Consider the following 22,017-nt stretch of genomic DNA (forward strand, 5'->3'; position numbering starts at 1 on the left):
GTTAATTGCTGTCCTTAAGCTACTAATACAATTAATTAGTAATGTTTGAATAATAGCTGCAAAATAAACTTCATATTTAACAGTGAATAAAATGTTGCCTCTTTTATTTCTAGAAGATTCAGAGTGTTTCAGAAAACAATTGTTTAAGAGTTTGTGTATAAATGCATAAAAAAACCTGAATGAAACAAACAAGAGTGTCTTCTTGTTGATGAAATGACAAGCAGATATGGAAAGTTACATTAATCATTAGTCTAAGTAATAGAATTAAGTATGTTCTTCTTAGAAAGACGTTTTTTTGAGTAATTCAGGACCTTTCAAATGTTCTAGTAAAGATAAAGATGGAACTTTATTTTTATTTTTTAAACAATTCTTGATATTTGGCACAAGTTAACCAGTACTTGCAAGTCAATTCATTTATACCATTAAATTTCCAAGTTAAATAAATTCATAATCTCAGATCCATTATTACTGTCCATTGAGTCTGGTCCTAATACTTTTAGACTTTTACTTCAGTAACATTTTTAATGCAGGATATTTAGTTGTAAATTTTTACATTTTAGTGTTGTTAAGAAAATAATAAATACTTATTAGTTTTCCTGCCCAATTATTTAAATCACCAGCCACCACTGGTGCATTGAGTTAGGTTTGGTGAGAGTACTTCCATCCAGTTTGTGCTTAATATTTTAGCAAACATTAAATGTGGAATATCAATATTCATTAAATTTTTTTCTTTTACCTTTTGACCTTATCTTTATGTCCTGAATCCCTGGAGTGATTAAAGTGCCATCACATACATTCTCCCAATTATCAATATTCTATATTTTAATGACCAAGAACAGACTATATCACTGTGTGTTGGAGAAGCTGGTGTAATGTTGCCTCTGTGTTTAAATGATGTGAAAGTCTGGCGACCAGGGTGTGCCCCAATCTTTCCCCAGTGTCAGCTGGGATGACTCAACATACAAACTTGCTTTGTTAATCACATTTCCAGTGTAAAAGGAAGAAGTTTCTATTTGTATTATATCATAATGGAACCAATTTTTTGATTAATTTGTGTTGTTTCTCACCTCACATCACATCCCTTCATTTTAACCAGACAGTACGCTAACACGTCTGTGTCACATTTTGCTGATGTTAACTGAACTTTTTGTACTGAGTCACTCATTTATCTCTTTTAAATTGTCCCTGTATTGCATATTTTGGTTGTCATTTTCAATATTATATTATAAACATAATTCTAGGCTTCCTGTTTTTTGAATGTGAATGTATTTGATTGTAAATGTGATGATTTCAATGGAAAAATCTTCTACTAAACCAATATTTTCTCTTTTACATCATGATTTACCATGTCTTATGCACAATGATAAAATTATATAAATAAATAATATATAAATAATTAAACTGCTTACTGTCTGCCAGCTGCTGTCAGTCAAACACAGACGCTAACACACCCCTGGCTTTCAAAACCATAGAAAAAATATTTTTAAAAAGGGATGATTGTGATACACTTTGAGTGAAAATCATGGTGCTACAGCAACTTGACGCAATTGTTCGATTAGATTATCAAACAGACAATTAAATTAAAAGTAAAATAAATAAAGTAGCATATCATTATTATTCTTGAGTGTTTGATATGTTGATATTTATTCCCAAGCAAAGTGTTAATAAAGTCAGAAACTGTTTTATTACAGATGTTCGACAAGACAAGCACATATTTTTTTCAGAATTTTGACATTAGAAACATAGCAAGGAATGGGATTTACATCATGAATATGGGATTCCTTCTATAAATACAATTATTTCATGAATCAGCGGTGCTGTCAGTCTGGTTAATGCTGAAGGATGTTGATCAATGCAGTGGTGAAAAAAGTTGGCAGGACTGAAATTTATGAACCACTGAAAAAGAAACAGAAACATAGTTTGTTAAAATGGTAAAGTTGACATTTCTGGGAATGAATGGTTTAAATAAATAAGTACATCATCTGCATAGCATCTATTCCAAGAGGAGGAAACTATAATTATCATCTGCTTTGTATAACAATTTGAGAAACATTTCCTATTTCTACTCTTTATGTGCCACTAACAGTCATTATTTTCTGGTAATTTATGTGACTTACCATGAAGGGAAATCAGGAGCCGTCCACTGCCCAATGTTCAGTGCTGCAAAGGTGTTAGTCGGCCCGAGAAGAGAGACCAGCAGTTGCTCTCTCAGATCTCGTATAGTTGTGACAGTAGGCCTGACCGGCCCACATGCCCCACATACCATGTCCGCTACGTTGGCACTGACACTTATGGCGAGTTCATTAGTTGCGCTAAAAGACACCTGAATGGTGAAAGGGCTGTTGATTCTCACCGTATTGTCAGAAACCAGCACGTTTACACCGTTCTGGGAGAAAGTGGTTTGAGTCATTGGTCTACCATTTACCTGTGAACACAGATTGAACACTTTATAATAACACGTTCGTTTTTTAAAGTAATGTTAATCTTCATCAGGACACTTACAAAAATGTCATGGTTGCGGTCGACAGTGACCATGACTGCACTGAAGAACACATTCACAGCCAGAATGGTGTTGACCCCAGGAGTGCACGTGTCCAACCTCGCCACCACCCTGAACCAGTTGGCCGTCTGAGAGGCGTCGCAACTCTTTATAATCTCATAGGCTCCTGGCAATGTGACGGTACCACCTTCACCATTAAATGGAGTAAGGGTCCCATTGGCGCCCAAAAAGCATTGCTGAATGTGACAGCCCATGATGCCGTTCTTGACCAGGCAGCTCTCGTTGGGTTCACATGACATGTTTTCGGACAGAATCAATCCAGAGGCCTGGCATGTGTGAATCTTGTGACAGTCATCAGTTATAACAGACTCCCCAATCTGCAAATGAGACAAACACAATTAGGTTCATGCTAATAAGAGGCAATATCATTCATTCATTTTCCCTTATTGCTTATCCAAATTCAAGTCGTGGGGGCCTGGAGACGATCCTAGCTAACATTATGCAAGAGAAAGGGTACATCCTAGACAGCATGATCACAGGGCTGACACATAGAGACAGAAAACCGTTCACACCTACGGGTCATTTTGAGTCACCAATTAAACCTTAGCTGCATATCTTTGGACTGTGGGAGGAAGCCGGAGGACCCGAAGAGTACCCAAGCTGACTCTTGCTGTGAGGCAACAATGCGAACGACTACATCACCGTGTAGTATGGCAATATCATGCTTTGTATAATAAACTGTACTAGATTATTCAATAGTGATACTCAGCACCTTTTTTTTCTCGGCACACATGTTAACAGGTTTAGTGCAGCCACACACACAGCCTGCCTGAGTGACATGAGTTTGCTATGTGTCAGTTGCGGCACATCTAGAGATTTGTGGTCCGGCATTTTTGGGGGGTCATAAACAAGAGTATAGGATAAATTTAAATTTGACCTGATGATGCAACTAGATTAAAAAGATGATGAATCAAAGTCAGATAGATATCTGAAAAGTTACGAAAGGCTTAGAGCTAGTTTTTCTATCTAAAAAGAGTTGTATAACTGTTAAGAGTGTTAATATCAATAAAAAAATATGCAGTAGTGTACATGATCGTCCATTAAGTAAAATTAAATATTTTTTTACTCTTTCCATGAAATGATTGTGTTAATGTGATTTACTCTTGGCAGATAAACTGTATATCTTCTCAATCTCTTCCAAACATATCACAATCCAAATGAAACCACAATTAACAGAGGATTGTGTCTGAAAACAAAATGATTCTGACTTTATGGCTGACCTTGTATAGCCTATATATTGCCATATCCACCTACTTCATGTATTTAAATCAACCTGTAAACTTATCACCCATATTTATTTCAGCACCTATAACACTACTAAATCACTGTTTGAAAATGTAATTGTGTTGTTGTTTATCGTTACACTGTTAAAATAATCGCCTAAGTCTTTTTTTGTCAAAATTGTGGTTTTTTTGCCTAAATCATCTCCTCATGACGTGGACCACCTATGGTAAATTTTGCCTACATCCTCAGTTGATCAAATCATGTGATTTTACCCCTTTAAGATAATGGCCTATGTCAAGTGTGTGACTTAATTTTTTGAACATGCCTTTGTGACTTTAGCAAGATATGGTAGCACTTTATTTTGAAGGTATCTATATAAGAGTGACATGAGCGTGTCATAAACATGACATGGGATGTGTCAAGAACATTAATGACACTTTGAAGTAACATTAATGCTCATGATACTTGTCATGTCATGTTTCTGACAGGCTTGTGTGACTCTTCTAAATAAAGACACCTTCAAAATAAAGTGTTACCATATCTTGCTTAAGTCACAAGGGCATGTTCAAAAAATTGCTTAAGTCATTTATTGCTCTTAAGTTACATAATTTACTGTGTTATTGCTATGCCAATAGCCATCCTTTGTTACATCCTTTTTGAGTGAAATGATCAATAAATGCCATATGTTACAATTTTGGTGAAGTTTTTTTTGTGTTTCCTGCTAAACCTGAAAAAAAAAAAGTTAGGCGATTATTGTAACAGGTTGACCATATCATTTTTACACCATGGTCAAGGTGAATACTCAATTCTTTGTTCATGAAGTAGTTCCGGTTAAACCGCCTTTTCACCATTCTAAATTACTACGCTGGCTGCTAGTAACCATGGCAGCAGTGTCGCGGCCAACGCCGCCATTTACATTTACTATACTAACTTTACGTTACTTATTACAACTTGTTGTCATTTACAAATTTTATCCAAATCTGAGGGTAGTTAGTCCTTCGGTGCCTCATCCTCTGAACACCACAGCAAGGAGTGTAACACACACAGGCTGCAAGAAGAACACTGCCCTTCTGAATGAACTGGTAAAAATAGTTTTAAAAGTGCTCTTTACATATGTCTTATATCGTCTGTGCAAGTCGCAAAATGTATTGTTTGTTCGTGAAAGTATTTATATTGATTTGGTTGACAATAACAAGGCTGGATAGTGAGCTAGTTTATTGTTTAATGTACCGTCAATCATATTGACTGTCTATCAACCGCACGCTATGTTATTTACGTTGAATCTCGCTGGAATAACGTTAGCTTAGAGCGGACTGGACATTTTATCTGTCGTTATCAAGTCGTGTCTGAGGTGCGTCCTATTTACTGGAGTAGTGAACAACGTTTTCATTGCATAAGGACCTCGTGGGATAGGTGTGGTTGCCAGGTAAACAGAGTTGGGCTAAAATTAATGGAAATATAAATTAATAATGTTATATATTTTTTTGTATTGGACGAGTGACCATTCTGTAATCGGGTAAATGCCCTTCTAGGTGTCCAATTCCCAGGAATTAATGGCCTCCCCGTCTCCCAATTCCTATTAATGACAGCCTCTTCGGGCATTAATAATTACCGTGTGTGTGTGTGTGTGTGTGTGTGTATCTCTATCTCTGTCTCTCACTATATATAGATATATCGATATATGTATGAATATGCAATTTATTGTAGATGAATGTTTATGTCTATTTCTGTGCTTTAAATTGAAAGCAACAGAAATTTGTTGTGTGTACACACTTAATTGGCCATTTAAAACTATTCTAATTTAAAGGTGTATGTTGCCTTATATAACTTTTATTATCTTTGTTATAAACTTTTCTTAAACCTTGATAATTTTTCAGTTGAGTTATTAACATCCGGGTTCATTATTAGTGGAACGTTAAAACTTGTAGCAGGTTTGCTTTATCAGATCTGCCTTTAATACATTAATCATTTATTATCTTCTCACCTTATAGGTTTGGCCATTGTAATAGCAACTGCACTGATCAGCAGGCACACAGCCAGTTCCATTGTAGTAGTAGCCTTTATCACAGACACAGCCCTCAGCGCAAGTTGTTGTGCATGCAAGGTTATCAGCAAGACCAGGACATGGAGACATGCAAGGCAGTGCACAGGTATCATAATGGCTGCCAGACTTGCATGTAAAAGCTGCAATCAATTAATAGGAGTGAGGGTTCTTTATAGTAAATGTAAATGTGTTGAACAGATGTAGAGTGATGGATATTACAGTGTACAATGAATAATAAAAATGTGCAGACTCACGGCAGAAAGAAGCATTTCTCCAGTTCTCAATCTTTGCGCCAAAATGTTGGCAGTCTGACATATATGCAGCAATACTTTGACACAGCATGCTTTGCTCATCTTTAGCTATGCAGACATCATAGACACAATCTCTGAAGTAGGAAGAGGGCAGAATTGTATCATGGCAAGCAGCAAATGGGCCTTTGGGATTGGTGATAAGTGAGCATTTTGCCTCTATCGCAGCTTTTTTAGAAGAATCACATTTGGGGCACTCTTCCCCATTGCAGCCGTCTTCGCAGATTGCGCCGGGCACAGGGACTTTCCATGCTGCACCAAAGGCCCGGGCTTCCTTTGTCAGGTTTCCATCCGGCAGTTGGAAATCATCTCCTTTGTCATTGTTAAAATTACCACACAGACCACAGGTTCTGCCATTGTAGTTTCCAGGGACAGTGATAGTGACGTGGTAGATCAGATCATATGTGACCCTCAGACCAAAGTCTGTCACAATGACTTCATTCATCCCCTCTTGATAAACCATCACTGCACCCTTGTTGAGGATTATTGGGATGGAATGTAGGACTCCATTTATCTGCAGAAAAATAATTTTACCTTGTTATCATCAATATTCAGATATTTAAAATATCCATAGTTTCTTCTAATTTGAGATATTCCCAACTCATCATATGTGGATGCTTGGTCAGGAGCCCTTGTCGTCTCTTTTTATTTCATTTTTGTAATACCCCTTAACAACATATTTGGACATGTAGGGCTGCCTCGGGTAGTAAGGGGACATAATAGTCCTCAGTGTGAGGCGGTCGGGTCGCTGTGTGGGTTCACAAACACTTTCTTTTCCAGTTACTTTCACCCAGGAGACTGATGTTGTGTTTTGTACATTTGTGAAGCTATCGCAAATGTGCATTGCTTTACATTAACAAACATTGTTTAAGCAACTATTTCCTCTCTAAATAATGACGACACATAAGTGACGTACCCAAATCAAATTAATGTCGTTGTTGCGAAGGATCAAGACCATTCCGTAAACTTCCACCGCTACAAGTTTTGTCACTGACACCTGCGGATTGTCAGACATCCCGTACCACTTGTCATTCTCCACGGCCACAGAGAACTTGGTGAGCTGTGTGCCACTCAGATGGCAGCTTTCAGCAGCTACGTAGGTGCAGGTGCCTTGGAAATCATATGGGAAGTTGTCAAAGGTCTTGTAATGTGGATCTCCAGAAATGGAGCACATTCCTTTTTTCAGAGGCTGACATGATCTAACGTCATTCTTCACCTCACACTTTTCATTTGGACCACAAGAGGACTGCTTACACTGCACCTGAAATGAAAGACATACCTGTTTGATCATTGTTGAAAATGCTGTGTGTTAAAACACAATCATACTGTCATCCTTACTGTGCCGTTACAGTTGCATTCCTTCTGGCAAAGGGCATCAGGGTAGAAGACCTGTCCATGCTGGTAGTATTTGCCCTCGTATGTGCAGCCACACTGGTCGGCAGGCACACATTTGTCTCCGCTGAGCAGGTAACCCTCATTACAAACACATCCTTCCATGCACTGAACTCCACAGTTTGAGTCTTTCTGACATGACTTGAGACAGTCGTTGCCACAGAGCTCATAGTGGCTATTCGATGGACACTGAGCATCTAGGAAGAAGTCAGGATCAGAATTATTTAAGCAATATCATTGTTCAAGAAATTCCCTAGACTGTTGAAAACAGTTGTCGATCTAGTCATTGTCATGTCACTCAATAGTTTATGGACTTCCATTTGCTGTAGTCAGAAGTGACCATATTTGAATCAGATGTTGGAGCCGTACATTTACTTAGTCCTAGGACGGCTAAGGTGGAGATTGCCGCTTAAAAAAAGCTCACAAGAATTTGAGTGACTTTATAAGCAGTAGATGTCCTTACCACAGAGCTGAGTGGACCTCCAGGGGTACAGTGTGGCACCTTTCAGCTGGCAGGCGGCTGTGTAAGCGGTCAAAGTCTTGCACTGGATGTCGCCCCTACCCTGGTAAAGACAGACATCATACACGCAGTCATTGAGGAAACCCCTGGGGTCGACTTTGGCGTGGCAGTCACGGAAAGGGCCTGCAGGATCGATGATGAGGCCACAGTAACTGTTGGTGTTGTAGGTTTCTTTCTGAGTGGCGTTGCAGCCGGGGCAGGGACCGCTGCAGCCGTCTACGCAGCCGGGGAGTGTGGCGACTTTCCAGCTCTGACCGAGCGCCTCAGCAGATGTGGCTTGTTTCCCATCTCTTATCTGCATGTCGTCTTTGGGGTTGAGGTTGTAATTGCCACACAGACCTTGCATCGCGCCCTTGTACGTGCTGGGAACGGTGACGACTGCTACACTGCTCCAGTCGTAGTACACCTTAACTCCGGACTCTGTCTCGATGACAGCAAACCAGCCGCTCATGTAGAGATGGAGTTTATTGCTGTTCAGCGTCATAGGGAGGTTGGAGAGTTCACCGTTGACCTTGAAAGAGATAATAATAAAAAGGCTCATAAAGTAATTTGTACATTTAATGATGAATACATAGAATTAGTACTTAAGAAGTTGTTTGCAGAGCTGCAATGATTAGTCAGTTATTATTTTGATAGTCCATTAAAGGTCATGAAACATAACTGAATTTATCTTTAAGTTTTGACCAAGTTAAACAAAACATGGCATTCAATGACATACTTCTGGGATTTAAGACATTTTGATGCTTTATGCTGTTTTATAGACCAATCAAGTAAAATAGAAAATATTATCTCAATACTTGATTATGAAAACAACCACAATCATTAGTTTCAGCTCTAAAAAAATCATATTTTTTTGGAAAATACATTACCACAACAGCGCCAGGGTGCTCTTTGCTGATGACTATGGTGTAACCGGACACTTTGACCTCCACCGTTTTGACAACGGACCCGATTCTCTTATCTTGACCGTTATTCTGCAGCACAACACTAAAATGCTCCAGGCCTGTTTTATTTGAAGAGACACTCGCCATCTCATATGCACAAGTGCCCTGGAAGTTGTAGCGCTCCCCATCAAAGGTCACAAAGTGTGGGTCGCCAGATACCATACACGTGGCGTAGTTGACAGGATAGCAAGCTCTGATCCCCTCCACCACTTGGCACTGCTGCCCAGCAGGACAGCTAGTCTGACTGGAAGACAATTTCCCGCCTGCTGCACATGTGTAGCGTGTGATGCAGCTCTCATCACCCCAGAAGGAGGCTCCAGCTTCCACATAGTGACCCTGGTACACGCAACCACACTGAGCTTTGGGGACACACTTGGTGGCACTGAGCACAAAGCCATCATCACAGATACACGTCTCCACACAGGTGGCGTTGCATCTTGTAGGAGTGTTTGGGTTTGCACATGTAGCAGGACAGCCACTCCCACAGAACTCATAGTGGCTGTGTTCGGGGCACTTGGGTGTAGCTGTGTGAACAAAAGGAGGAGACCGTTTAATTCAACTATTCATATTTATTCAGTGGTGGAAGTAATCAGGTCATTTGTAAAGCTGGAAACAAATTTTTTTTTGTATATTTGCAATTCAATAATGATCAAAATGTTGCTCTTCTGTCAAATCGATTAATCGACCAATCATTTCAGCTGCATATAAACTGTTAGGAAGTTTAGTTTATAACAAAGCATTGTATTTTATAAGATCATTCAATGCTTTGTATGCAAAAGAAAATCTTAATTTGTTAAGTAACTAGATTACCTCTGAAATGTAATGTAGTAGAAGAACAAAGAAATATAACAAAGAGGACAAGATTACAGTACTTGAGTAAATTTACTTTCACCACTGCGTTTATTAACATGTATTGACAGTAAGAGATCCAAACTTTAGATTACTCACGGCATTGAGTCGGAGTCCTCCAGTTGGAACCTGTGTCTCCGCGCTTCTGACAGATGTCCTTGTAGCCCTGAAGAGTGCTGCAGAGATACGTGTTGACAGCTTCGCCCCTGCAGAGGTCGAGCATGCAGTTGTTTTTAAAGAGGTTGGAGTCAACGTCAGGTTGACAACCCAGAAGCTCGACAAAATTTAGTACAAGAGCTTTACAGAATATTTCTTTCTCTAATTTCTGAACTAAAGTGAGAGGGCAGGTACTGCACTGGTCACCACATCCGTCTTGGCAGTTGGTGTCTGTGCCGGGAACCCTCCAGCTCTGTCCCAGCGCTGCCACGCTGCTGGCCACTGAGCCGCTGGGAGTCGTGAGATCATCTTCCTTTTTGTTGTTGAAGTTGCCACACAGGCCGCACACGCTGCCTGCAAACCTGCCTGGCACTGTGACGGATAGGTACTCGTTCCAGTCGTACTGCACGGTCAGGCCAAAGTCAGTCTGCATGATGACATACAGGCCTCTCTGGAAAAGCTTTACCTGGCCATTGTTCAAATTGATTGGGAGATTCCACCGTTGATAGTTCACCTGGAAATCAATTAAATTTCACTTGCACTGCACATTTTCTACAATAATGTGTTTGTTCATATAAAGAGAACAAGGTCACACCACATTACACCTGCAAAAGATGTTTTCACTGCTGCTTGTTTGTTAGAGTGATACAAGTTCACAACATCCATTTGTGTTTGCTTAAACCATGGTATTCCCCAATCCTGTCATGAATATCTTATCAAATATCTATTCTTCATGCCTTCTTCATGACCCTTCTACTTTATTATTTTGTTGGCCTAAAAGAAGTGATAGTGGCTCTAAAAGGAATAAAATGTTATCAGACGTCAACAAATACAACCTGAATTATACAATTTCAGCTACATATAGTAACTGAAAATGCTACTATATGTAATTTATGTAATTATTTATTCGTTATAATAATTAATCAAATGTTTCCTTTAATTTAGTTTGGTTTCAAAAGGGAAGGTGCATACTAATAATTACACATGCTAGGAAAAAAATCCAGAATTATTGTAAAAGCGCCCCGGTGGCTCACACTGGTAGAGCGCGTACCATTAAGGCCGTGTCCTTGCTGCAGCGGACCCGGGTTTGAATCCGGCCTGAGGTCCCTTTGCTTGTCACTAGCACTTATTGCACTATACCTTGATTGTTTGCTTTTACTCTTCCTGTAAGACGCTTTGGATAAAAGCGTCTGCTAAATTACTAAATGTAAAAGCTATTTTCATCTGTAGTCCCTGACCAACGTGTTACAAAAGGCTTCCTAAAATACATTAAAGCAAAAACAAAAATGAAGGCATGCAGTTTAAAAGGCTTCCTTAATACATAATGTACATATTCTGTAATTAAAAATATTTGAATCAGCCTAAAAAACCAACTGGTAAACAACAAGGACATGACCTCTGCTGCACTGTGAGAAAGAATTTTTTTTAGCTTTTTACGATATACGTAAAGGAATTTAAAATATATAGCCAATGCATCCAATATAACAAAATATACCAAAACATTTTCAATAACATTTTCAATTATAATAAAGACCCCAATATTCAGCATTCACACAATGCCAACACAAGAAACAAACACTTTAATTAACGGACTCACCCGGACAATACCAAACTCTGTGCGAACTATTTGGATGTTGATCCCGTGAACATTGATAGTGACCGTCTCCACTGTTGGGACCTGTACGTTTCCCTCATTCGTGTTCTTGGTCTCAACCTCGAAGGCCGGGAGCGTTTCATCAATGTGGCAGTTCTTGGCAAAGGTGTAGGTGCAGTTGCCCATGAAGGTGTAATGATGTTGGTCAAAGGTGTAGTGCAGAGTGCCCATGACCCAGCAGGTGCCTGACTGTGGTGTTAAAGTTGTCGGTCCTCCTCTGCAAAATCCTGGAGAAAAAAATGTAAATGTCTTTATTCTTTTTATCCTCACTGTTTGTAATGGAATAAATACAGTTAAACTAAGTCAGTACAATTTTATTAAGAGTACAAGACAAGCATTATAGCAGGAAAAAATGGCACATAAAAAACTAAAATAATTACAAGCATTAAAACTCAAAATAGAATGTGTGACTCAACCACAAAAACACTTTAAAATAATAATAGTAAGTATTTAATTATATTATAAAACATAACATAATAATTGGTGGAGTGAACATATAAAGTAGCATAAAGTGAAAGTACCCAAGTAATGTACAGTTACCAACAAATTGTGCTTAAGAACTGTACTTCAGTGAATGTATTTAGTTACCTTCCATCACTGCAAACACCTCACTGAAACAAATAAAAAATATAGCTGAAAAAAAAAATACTTAAAAGTAATTTTTGATAACTTACCACTCAGCAGAAGAGCTGAAAGGATTAACGCAAACAACCCCATATTTGTCAGTGGAGAGGACCTAAAAGAGCAAAAATGTTTGTCACGAAAACTATATATGTTATACATTTTTTCAGCTTTTTATGATTCAATTTAATAACTTTATCTTTTGTAAGATACAGTAGAAAATATTAATTCAAAATAATTACAAGAAACAATAGTAGAAATATCTCAAACATTTTCACAACTACATCTGGAAAAACAAAACCAAGTATCCGAATCATTCTCACCTGAGCTTGTCTGCAGGCATTCAGGGGTTCAGGTGCAGGATTTAAGGATGCTTAAATACTTTCTGACCTCCACCGACGGACCAATCAGCTTCTTCTCTGTGGCTTTTCCCAGAAGTGAGCAAGCTCAGCATCATGTGACACATTTCATGTCAAGTCTTTGTGTTGATGGGACTGAGAGACGGGGGTTATTTGAATCAGGTTAACTCCAACAATATTTTACCAAGACACAAAGGATTTATTGTCTTTTATTTATTTTTGTTAAAAACATAAGCAAAATATGTTAAAAAGAGTATTAAAAGATACTTATAACAGGGTATTAAGACTGCGATTCTTATACAGATCAATTTAAAATACCTCATTGTTCGTGTGTGACCTTTGTTATCGTTTTTTAAATGTATATGTGATTGGTCTGCTGGCTTTGTGCCCATCGATTCAACTTTACACTGTTACTGTAAAACATTCAACAGCTGATTTATTTGTTGACATTGTGGTCACCACCTACAAGAATAATGCCTGGGTGTGAGTCGTTTCAGGCCAAAACTCTCAATGCTATCTTGACAATTCTTACGAAGATAACGTGGAGTGCTTTTCTGCTGTCCTGCAGGGTAGTATCGCTGTTGTGGTTTGTGTCAGGTGAAGAGATAAAGATTTTATCTGATAGTTTTTTTTTAATCTTCAGGAACACAATGCAAAAGGTAAAAGCGTCTTTGTGTGCACATGAATATATATCAGTAGCGTATGTGAAACACGTCGCATGTTCGTCTTTGTTTTTCTTGTAATTTATCAACAATATTTATCTAGCTGAGTATCCTGGTGTGTACTGGAACTTTGATTTTATTTCATTATGTACTGTGGTTTATGTCTGCATATATATAGATATATTTTTGATGTAAATGGTAAATGGACCTGCACTTAGCGCTTTTCTAGTCGCTTTGCGACCACTCAAATCGCTTTAAACTACAGACTGCTCATTCACCAATTCACACACACATTCATACAGGTGGCAGAGGTTACCCTGGTGCCACCTGCCACCACTGGCAGCATCGGGAGTAAGCCCCACAAGTAAGCTGGCCCATGGTTGGGAAGTCAAATTCGAGTTGTATTAACCCCATTGTATATTTGCTCAGTATAACCTGGACTTCATTGTCAGTGTTTTCTTAAATATTTCTTTATGAGCTTTTGTTTCTGTTTTGTGTTGACTCTTCAATTTGTTTAGGGTTAGGCACCATAAACACTAGGTGAAGTAAAAAAAAAAAAAAAACATGTTTAGGCAAATAACAACACTTACTAAAGACTTCCAACAATGTGAATCAAAAGCACTATAATTCCAGACAACCAACGGGACGTAAATTCCCCTCACACCCACCCGGCAGCAGACCTACACAGCTTTTAATGTTATATTGCTTAGACCAGCTATTCTCAACCTTGGGGTCCTGACCCCAATTGGGGTCGCGAGATGATTTCTGGGGGTCGCCAAATCATTTTGGTTTAGTCTTTTTGGCCATTTCTTGTCTTTTTTTGGTCATTTTGTGGGGTTTTTTAAGTCATTTTGTGTCTTTTTTTGGGCATTTTGTGTCTTTTTTGGTCATTTTGATTGCTTTTTGTCATTTTGTGTCTTTTTTGGTCAATTTGTGACTTTTTGTGGTCAATTTGTGACTTTTTGTGGTCAATTCGATTCTTTTTTGGGTAATTTTGTGTCTTTTCTGACAAATCCCAAAGTAGCAAGTTATTACTTTCCAAGGGGTCTCTGGCTTGAAGCTGACTGTTACACACACAGGAGGTCAGAATGGACCTTTAAACTGATAGCAAAGAAAATTCTTCGTATCATCTGAGTTTGTATGATCTGAACTGTGAGATTCTGTTCAGTGAGCGGGGGTCGCAGATGCATGCATGTTAAATTGGGGGTCACGACTCTAAGGTTGAGAACTACTGGCTTAGACAATAAAAACATTGCAGATTTAGGTATTTGGTTGTTTTTTTTTGCAGAAACGTACTAAGCATGCCAACATTTTTTGCTGGCTTCTGGGCAGGCTGTGGACTCAATATAAAAAAGGGGTGTTTAATATGATGAAAAAGTTCCTCTCATCCAAATAGAAAGAGCAAAAGTAAAGAATGGAGTAAACCATGACATGCTTAGTTTTCCGATTATTCCTACACAATAATATGCATATCTGCTCTTTGATTTGGACTGAATGGGCTCATTCTTGGCTCATGCTTCACGCTTGCACTAATTTCCATGACAATTGGGCTAGTAATTTCTTCATAATCCTGCTGACAGACAAAAAAACACACTACACCAAAAAAATAGGTAATTTTGCTGTTAAATAACTTAACACAATTAGTTGGACATAACATGAACACATGAGCTACCCAGATCTGATTTCACTGTGACGAAGTGTGTGAGCAAATAGCCACATTTATTTTACTCCACTCCAGTGAAACCAGTCCAACCAGTCTGACTTAAGTTTGCAAAGCAGGACAAAGCAGTATAAGGGCAGAGTTTCAGGCACCCGCAGATTAAGAGGCTAGCAGAATAACAACAGCAGTCATACATAGAAAAGCAACTTTTACTCTTTATCACTTTGTTTATACCAACTTCACTCTTTATACTTGTCGTATACTGGATTGTATATTGTATATTCTGTTTATACCTACTGTACTGTGTGTGATGACTGACAACCACTACTAATTAGGCTTCATTTCTCTAATCTTAGCTATTTTTCATCTAATGTAGCCTGGTAATTATTGATATCACCAAGCAACCCAACCAGTAGAGTTGCATTGTGACATTTGTGCCACAAACCACAACAGGTTTAAACTCAGCAAAGTTACATTTAAATGTTGATTGCATTTAAAAATCTTTGTGTGTCATTTAATGCTGTCTATTATCGGCTGATAAGTATGTTTTATGTTGTGACTCTACTTGGGACTTAATTGAACAAGACAAAATAATTTGGGGCTTATTTGAGACTTGGACCTGATGACCTGAGTCACATGTTCGCTACAAGGAGATGCAAAACGACATGGTCAAAACAACCATGGACGAAAATAACTGACAATAATCAAAACAACGCACAAACTTTGACTACAAAGAGATACAAAATGACCACAAAACACACATATGCGTAACAACCACAAAGAGACATGAAACAAAGACAAAAAAAAGGCTGAACAACTTAACATTACATGAGTTACTAAACCTGTTTGCAGGTTGAAAGTAAATCAGACAACCAGATTGTTGAGAAAGAGGGAGGAGGCAAAAGCGTGAGGAGCATGATCTGACACGGCTGCAAATCAAGTTACACTGTGTGTCTTTGAGCTTGTTCGCTGTGTGGCAAATTAGTGAACAGAAGAAAGCAGGAACTAAAGTGGACAAGAGAGGAAGGTAAGGAGGAATTATAATATACTCAGGAAGTGGGAAGTTTAAAGTCAACTTATCTCATTGTTAATGATAAGAGTTTAACTGCACACTGTGTGGATCATGTCATTCAATTGAGCTCTCTCTTTGCTTTCACTTTCTCTGCATCACAGCAACTCAAACGGCAACAATGCGGTTTCTGTGGATTGTGACCATTATCTGCACCTTGGTGACCATGGGTCTGGTGATGATTATTCTGAGCCAAAGTCAAGTGTTCATCATGATGAACAATGACAGTGATAGGCTGCCAAACGCGATGAAGGCTCTTGATGGTCGCATGTCAAATTTGATCCCTTTTAAAGAGCAGTTTGAACGGCGGTTGGATCAGGGGAAAAAAGACTGGCAGAACTTGGAGGCTGCCATTGCCGCCATGGGTCCAGGGATGGATAAGATGAAAGAAAACATTGACATCTGTAAAGAAGAACAGGTAAAAAGATGTGTTTGGTGTTGGTCTTGCTTCATGCTCCTCAGAAAGAAAGACATGTCGGCAATGTGACGGGACCAGAAAGTGTCGCTCTTCTGGTCCTGACACATTGATGTAAAAGATAAGTGTGGCACCTAGGAAAACATATCTTCATTTAAAAGGCAGTAAACTATGCACCCTTCAGAAAACATTTAGGCTAATTATGATAAATATGTTTAATACAAAGTGATTTAGTTAACAAACTCTTGTGAATTGGTGTAAATTAACTACATTTAGTCACATGTACTCAAGTACAATTTTAAAGTAGTTGTACTTACCTTGACTAATTCATTTTTATGACACTTTATATTTCTACTGACAGGCATTTTAGAGGGCAATGTTTTACCTTTTACTGCATTGCATTTATCTGAGTTGTCTAGTTGTATTTCCTTGTCATGTTTTAGATGCTGAGTTGTAAGCAGCTCCATATATACTATCTTCTTAATAATGGAAGCCAAATTATCCAGTTATTTATGCCCCATTAATCATCTAAAAACATTCAAATTTATGTTGTGACCTTGTAAAATTAGCTCCACCTCCGATAGCTATAACAGTATATGCAATGATGATGCACCAGTGTTAACCAGGGCTGTAGTCGAGACCAAGTCCATAGAAAAAAAGACTTCTGTTCAAGACCATTATGAGCAATAGTGTCTTTCCAATTCTAATATAGTAATGAAGGATTTAGGTTTGCAGAAACATAAGATGCCAACATGTTTTGCTGGCAACTGGGCCGTGATACAAGTGCAGAATGTAATGCTGAAGAAAGATGGTTGTATTGTTGAGTGTCATTTCCACCAGTGGTGGAAGAAGTGTTCAGATCCCTTACTTAATTTCCCCTCTAGGATGAATAAAATCATTTTGATTTTGATTTGATTTGATTTGATTTGATTTGACTAAGTAAAATGACTAATACGACACTGAAGTTACTCCACTACAAGTAAAAGTCCTGCATCAAAACTTACTTAATTGAAAGTACAAACGTATCAGCATCAAAATGTACTTCAAGTATTAAGTAATAATAATAATAATAATAATGCATCAATTTTATATAGCGCTTTTCAAAATACACAAAGACGCTTTACAAAAAAACACAGAGTGAAAAAGAATACAAATGTACAATACATACAGTACATACATACATACATACAAACACATACAAATATTCAAAAACAACAATACACTGGATAGGAAAGAGATAAGAAGACAGAGGGTGGAAAATGATTTATCAGGTGTTGTAAGTGATGTTGAAGAGGTGGGTTTTGAGTTGACTTTTGAAAGACGGCAGTGAGTCGGAGTTTCGGATGGCCAGGGGGATGGAGTTCCAGAGGGTAGGGGCAGCAATGGCAAAAGCTCTGTCCCCTATGGTGCGGTATTTGGTCCTGGTGATGATGGTGAGGGTGTTGGCGTCAGTGGAGCGTGTTCGGTGGGGGTGAATGGGGCGATGGAGGAGATCTGTCAGGTATGAAGGGGCAAGGTTGTTTAGGGCTTTGTAGGTGGTGAGGAGGATCTTGAAATGTATGCGTTGTTTTACGGGAAGCCAGTGAAGTTGACGGAGGATGAGTGTAATGTGTTCTCTGGAGGGGGTGTGGGTGAGCAGTCGGGCAGCGGAGTTTTGTACATATCGCAGTTTTTGAAGGACAGTGGAGGGGAGGCCATACAGGATGCTATTGCAGTAGTCGAGTCTGGAGGTGATGAAGGCATGAATTAGTGTTTCAGCGGCTGAGAAGGAGAGAGTGGACAAAGTACTTGTCATGCAGAATGACCCCACCCAGATTGTTTTTATATATTCCAAATATACTATTGGATTAATATTATGATGCAGTTATGTAAGCAGCATTTCATTTTATCAAGACGGGCTCGTTTTAACTACTTACTATACTGTTATGAGGTTTAATTTTTTTTTAAAACAAGTCAAATCACTTTAAAATGTGTTTTTTTATTTTAAATCTCGGCCTGAAAAGTAACTAAAGCTGACAGCTAAGAATCATCCTCTCGCTACCTTGGGCAAAAAAACCCACCCTCCTGTTGGCATGTCCACTAGTTTTACAGGTCTAGGGTAATTGTAGAGTGTCAAGACTCACAAGAAAATATTCAGTGAATGTATCACATTTTCCAGGTTGCTTTCATTCACATTTCTCCTACACAATTGCAGAAAACAAAAGCTGAAGAGCTGGAGGCCGTGCAGAATGAATACACACAGATGAAAGGTATAACACACCGTCACCTCACAGATAATCTATGTTCAGATGCTGGTGCCTCCATGTGGTAAAACACAAGTATTGCTGTTTCATTTTGAATTGTTCTTCTCCTTTTTTCTCGTTTAGAAACCTTAAAACCACAGTCTGACGCCTGGAAACAAGAGATTGAAAATTTGAAAGCACAGCTGGTCGCAATTAGTCCAATATGTGCTCATGTGAAGAAGAACAGCACACTACCATTGTAAGTCACAACTCAATCAATCAAACATTTTTAGAAATGGAAATAAGAAGTGGAATAATAATCATCTGATTGTGTCTTGCAGGAATTTATGTGGCAAAACAGGAAATCTGCCAGGAGAAGATGGTAAAGGAAAACAACCTAACTAATTTTCCCTTGTGTCATTTTTGGGGTTTGTTTCAGATTATTTGTTGTTCCTCTTACTGCTGTAAGAAATGTTTTTTGTTGTTTTTAATGTATACCATAATGCTGATGATACAACTGCAATTTTTATTGAAAGGTTTGTGATTTTCTGAGTGGCTTTTATTCAAGTTAGGTCATTCACAATTTCTGGAATGTGTTTCCCTCTATCTGAGGTCCTTTTGAAATGCTTTTTTAGGGTACCTTTTGCCATGATTACTTAAAGTACAGACACAAAATAAAGGAAAGAGAGAATATGGGTTGAAAAGCAAATGGACAAATGCTGCAATGTCCCTTTAGGACTGATGTCATTCTTCTGTCACAGGATCTATTTGTCAGTGCCTGAGGGTCACCACATTTTTTTAAAAACCTGCAGAGCAAGTCTTTAGTGTTTTTGTCAGGCTTGTATGGCTTGTTCTCGTCTTAAATACTCATGATGTAAAATTACATCATGTGTGTGAAAGTCCAACCCCTGCAGCTTCTGAAACTGCCAACACGTGTCAGGTTAATTTACATCAAATGGAGAAAAACTATTAACTGAGAAAGGATCATTATATCAGTTACTCACTGCAGGTTATCTCAAATGTTTAAGCTTGTTTATTGTTTTTGCATGCCTCCACTGTGAACATACAGTATGCTGCATTCATTTGGTGTTGGAATGATCGGAAAAAGTTTTTTCCCAACTTGGAAAATTCACATGAATTCCCCTTTTAAGCTGGAACAACAATTTGGAATGTTGGCAAACTTTTGGTACACGAGTTGCCGTGTTGATGTGATAGTTCACAGGTACATGGGAGACGAAAGCAAATATTGGGTTATTGGTAACAAACTTTTTAATAATTTAGATATTGCATGTCAATGTTTTTCCCACAAGTAATTTGTAATTGGTGTTTGGTTATAACCATTTGTTGCTGTCTACTTAGAGCGACCTAGATTAGTTACACTAGAAAAGTTATTTATTGGCATTAACCCTGATGAAGTCAGTTGAAGCAACATGTTCATGGTTTCAAGGAACAAACGGGTTGTTTAAACACTTTAAGCGATAAAATACAACTCATCTTCCTTGTAGTATCTATGTTGTTCTCACATTTCAACTTAAAGCTCAAGAAGAAGCTACCCAACTTCAGAAATTGGACCATCAGAGGAGCACAGCAGCATAAACAAAAAAATGAAGAAAGTCCTTGAAGAACTGAAGTAAATATGGACTGTGTTTAACAAGAGTAAAACTACACAGTCAGCCATGAAGTTTTAATAATTTTTGTTTTCAGACACAATCCTCTGTTAATTGTGGTTTAATTTTTCATTGTGATATGTTTGGAAGTGATTGATTAATAAAGTTTTGAGAAGACATACACTTTGTCTGTCAAGAATAATTCACATTGTCACAATCATTTCATGAAAAGAGGTAAACGTGTATATCAAAACATCCATTTGCAAACTCACACAACTCGTGCAAAATAATCCATAAACAAGACTTGAATTATACTGCACGAGTCATAGGAGAGTTTGTAAAGAGCAGTATGTTTCTAAGGGGCTATAAGTTGTTAATTAGTTGGATTTAGAGGCCCTGATAGCCAGATTTTGTTACATTTGGGCAGAGCCAGGTTGTCTGTTTCCAGTTTGTTCATCCTGAGCTAAGCTAACCTGCTGCTGGTTGTAGTTTTATATTTACAAGACATATGAAGCGACAGTTACCTTAACTTACCATAAAGACTGTAAAGAGCGTGCCTGGCTCTGTCCAAATGTAACACAATTTGCCTCCCAGCACCCTTAACTCCTGTTTAATTACACCTCACAATCTCATCCTACGTTCAGCTTGTGAACGTGCTCAGTGCTGCCAGCAACATGTCTCTCCTGGTGTCTTCCTGTCTGTGACCAGGTCAGGCTCTATTATGTGGACCCCCGTTGGATCACATGGATCACATTTCGGTGCAACACTGAAGTGGCAGGTGTCATGTTCGCATTTACACCTCTGACTTCAACTTCGACAGTCAATCAGGCACACTTGAGAAGCTGCAGGCACAATTACCTGGTCGCTCCTGGAACTTTTAGTGTAGTGTTTCGGCTGCCAAAGACAAAGTTAATCAGTAAGAAGTCATTTTTTAATGGACTAAACACTGTTATAGGTATAGAGCTCTTGAAAACATTTTATAGTGGGAAAACAATCAAAACAACTGCAATGCGGGTGCAAACAAACAGAATATGCACTGCAGGAACGCTGAGGATGAGTAAAATCAAGATCAACAGAAAATTCCAATATCTGCATTTTAATGAGTTATATACGAAAATTGTTAACACTATCAATTTTCTCTTTAAGATCTTAGCAAGAAGGCACACACATGTTTTTCTTAAAATATCAGACTTTTCTTTCAAGGAGTTATTTATTTGATTCACGGAGTCACTAATTATAAAACAATGTATTTGAATGCCTTTGTGCATGCTTTGTGCCATCATTATGTTCAAGTTCAAAATACATTCAAATGTGACAATTTAAAGAGGTGGAGGAAGTATTCAGATTCTTTACTCAAGTATCAGTACTAGTACCACACTGTTTAAATACGGTGTACAAGTAAAAGTTCTACATTGAAAATGTTTCTTAAGTAAAAGTACTCAATGCAATAAAATGTCCTTCGTGACCATTCTACTATTATATATGATATCATTAGATAATTATTACTCATGCACTGATGCAAAAGCAGGGTTTTACTGTTATAGTTAGAATAGGTGGAGTTCATTTGAAACAATTTTTCATTGTACTGCGACTAATTATTGTTGTAATAAATTAATCTGATCATTATTTCTTCATTAATCAATTAATTATTTGGTAATGTCATTGCCCAGAGCCCAAACACAAAAAAGAATAAAAATAATTGAAAGGACAACCAGCAGTCCTCATTATTTGTCTGGAACCATAAAAAATGT

The 22,017-nt window shown here is 38.2% G+C and overlaps 2 protein-coding genes across 6 annotated transcripts; one reads left to right on the forward strand and one right to left on the reverse strand.

Annotated features, from left to right (window-relative positions):
* Positions 1 to 1,672: 1,672 nt before the first annotated feature.
* Positions 1,673 to 9,455, reverse strand: LOC131985299 (IgGFc-binding protein-like). Its single transcript, XM_059350345.1, has 10 exons — positions 9,427 to 9,455; positions 8,918 to 9,374; positions 7,992 to 8,559; positions 7,475 to 7,725; positions 7,053 to 7,397; positions 6,083 to 6,650; positions 5,769 to 5,968; positions 2,503 to 2,877; positions 2,118 to 2,425; positions 1,673 to 1,896 (listed from the first exon to the last, which is right to left on the reverse strand). The coding sequence occupies exons 1-10, from the start codon at positions 9,453 to 9,455 to the stop codon at positions 1,887 to 1,889; spliced, it is 3,111 nt and encodes a 1,036-aa protein (XP_059206328.1). The 3' UTR covers positions 1,673 to 1,886.
* si:ch73-347e22.8 (uncharacterized) lies at positions 4,701 to 20,439 on the forward strand. Of its 5 annotated transcripts, none has more exons than XM_059350568.1 (6): positions 4,701 to 4,866; positions 7,488 to 7,603; positions 16,127 to 16,440; positions 18,632 to 18,686; positions 18,804 to 18,918; positions 19,001 to 20,439. In XM_059350568.1, the coding sequence occupies exons 3-6, from the start codon at positions 16,144 to 16,146 to the stop codon at positions 19,062 to 19,064; spliced, it is 531 nt and encodes a 176-aa protein (XP_059206551.1). In that variant the 5' UTR covers positions 4,701 to 4,866; positions 7,488 to 7,603; positions 16,127 to 16,143; the 3' UTR covers positions 19,065 to 20,439. The 5 variants fall into 5 exon arrangements, with proteins under 5 accessions (XP_059206551.1, XP_059206552.1, XP_059206553.1 ...); XM_059350569.1 differs by lacking the exon at positions 7,488 to 7,603 and adding an exon at positions 15,806 to 15,980; XM_059350571.1 differs by lacking the exon at positions 4,701 to 4,866 and adding an exon at positions 5,169 to 5,210.
* Positions 20,440 to 22,017: the final 1,578 nt, after the last annotated feature.

The sequence above is a fragment of the Centropristis striata genome, chromosome 14 (assembly GCF_030273125.1).
Source record: "Centropristis striata isolate RG_2023a ecotype Rhode Island chromosome 14, C.striata_1.0, whole genome shotgun sequence".
In the NCBI taxonomy this organism is placed as follows: Eukaryota; Metazoa; Chordata; class Actinopteri; order Perciformes; family Serranidae; genus Centropristis; species Centropristis striata.

Bases quoted from the DNA above. Each gene is read 5' to 3' on its own strand.
- si:ch73-347e22.8 (XM_059350568.1), top strand. From the start codon at position 16,144: ATGCGGTTTCTGTGGATTGTGACCATTATCTGCACCTTGGTGACCATG. The intron at 16,441-18,631 runs GTAAAAAGATGT...ACACAATTGCAG, and splicing joins ACATCTGTAAAGAAGAACAG to AAAACAAAAGCTGAAGAGCT. The intron at 18,687-18,803 runs GTATAACACACC...TTTCTCGTTTAG, and splicing joins TGAATACACACAGATGAAAG to AAACCTTAAAACCACAGTCT.
- LOC131985299 (XM_059350345.1), bottom strand. From the start codon at position 9,455: ATGTGCAAACCCAAACACTCCTACAAGAT. The intron at 7,726-7,991 runs GTAAGGACATCT...ACTTCTTCCTAG, and splicing joins GAGGTCCACTCAGCTCTGTG to ATGCTCAGTGTCCATCGAAT. The intron at 7,398-7,474 runs GTAAGGATGACA...CTTTCATTTCAG, and splicing joins AATGCAACTGTAACGGCACA to GTGCAGTGTAAGCAGTCCTC.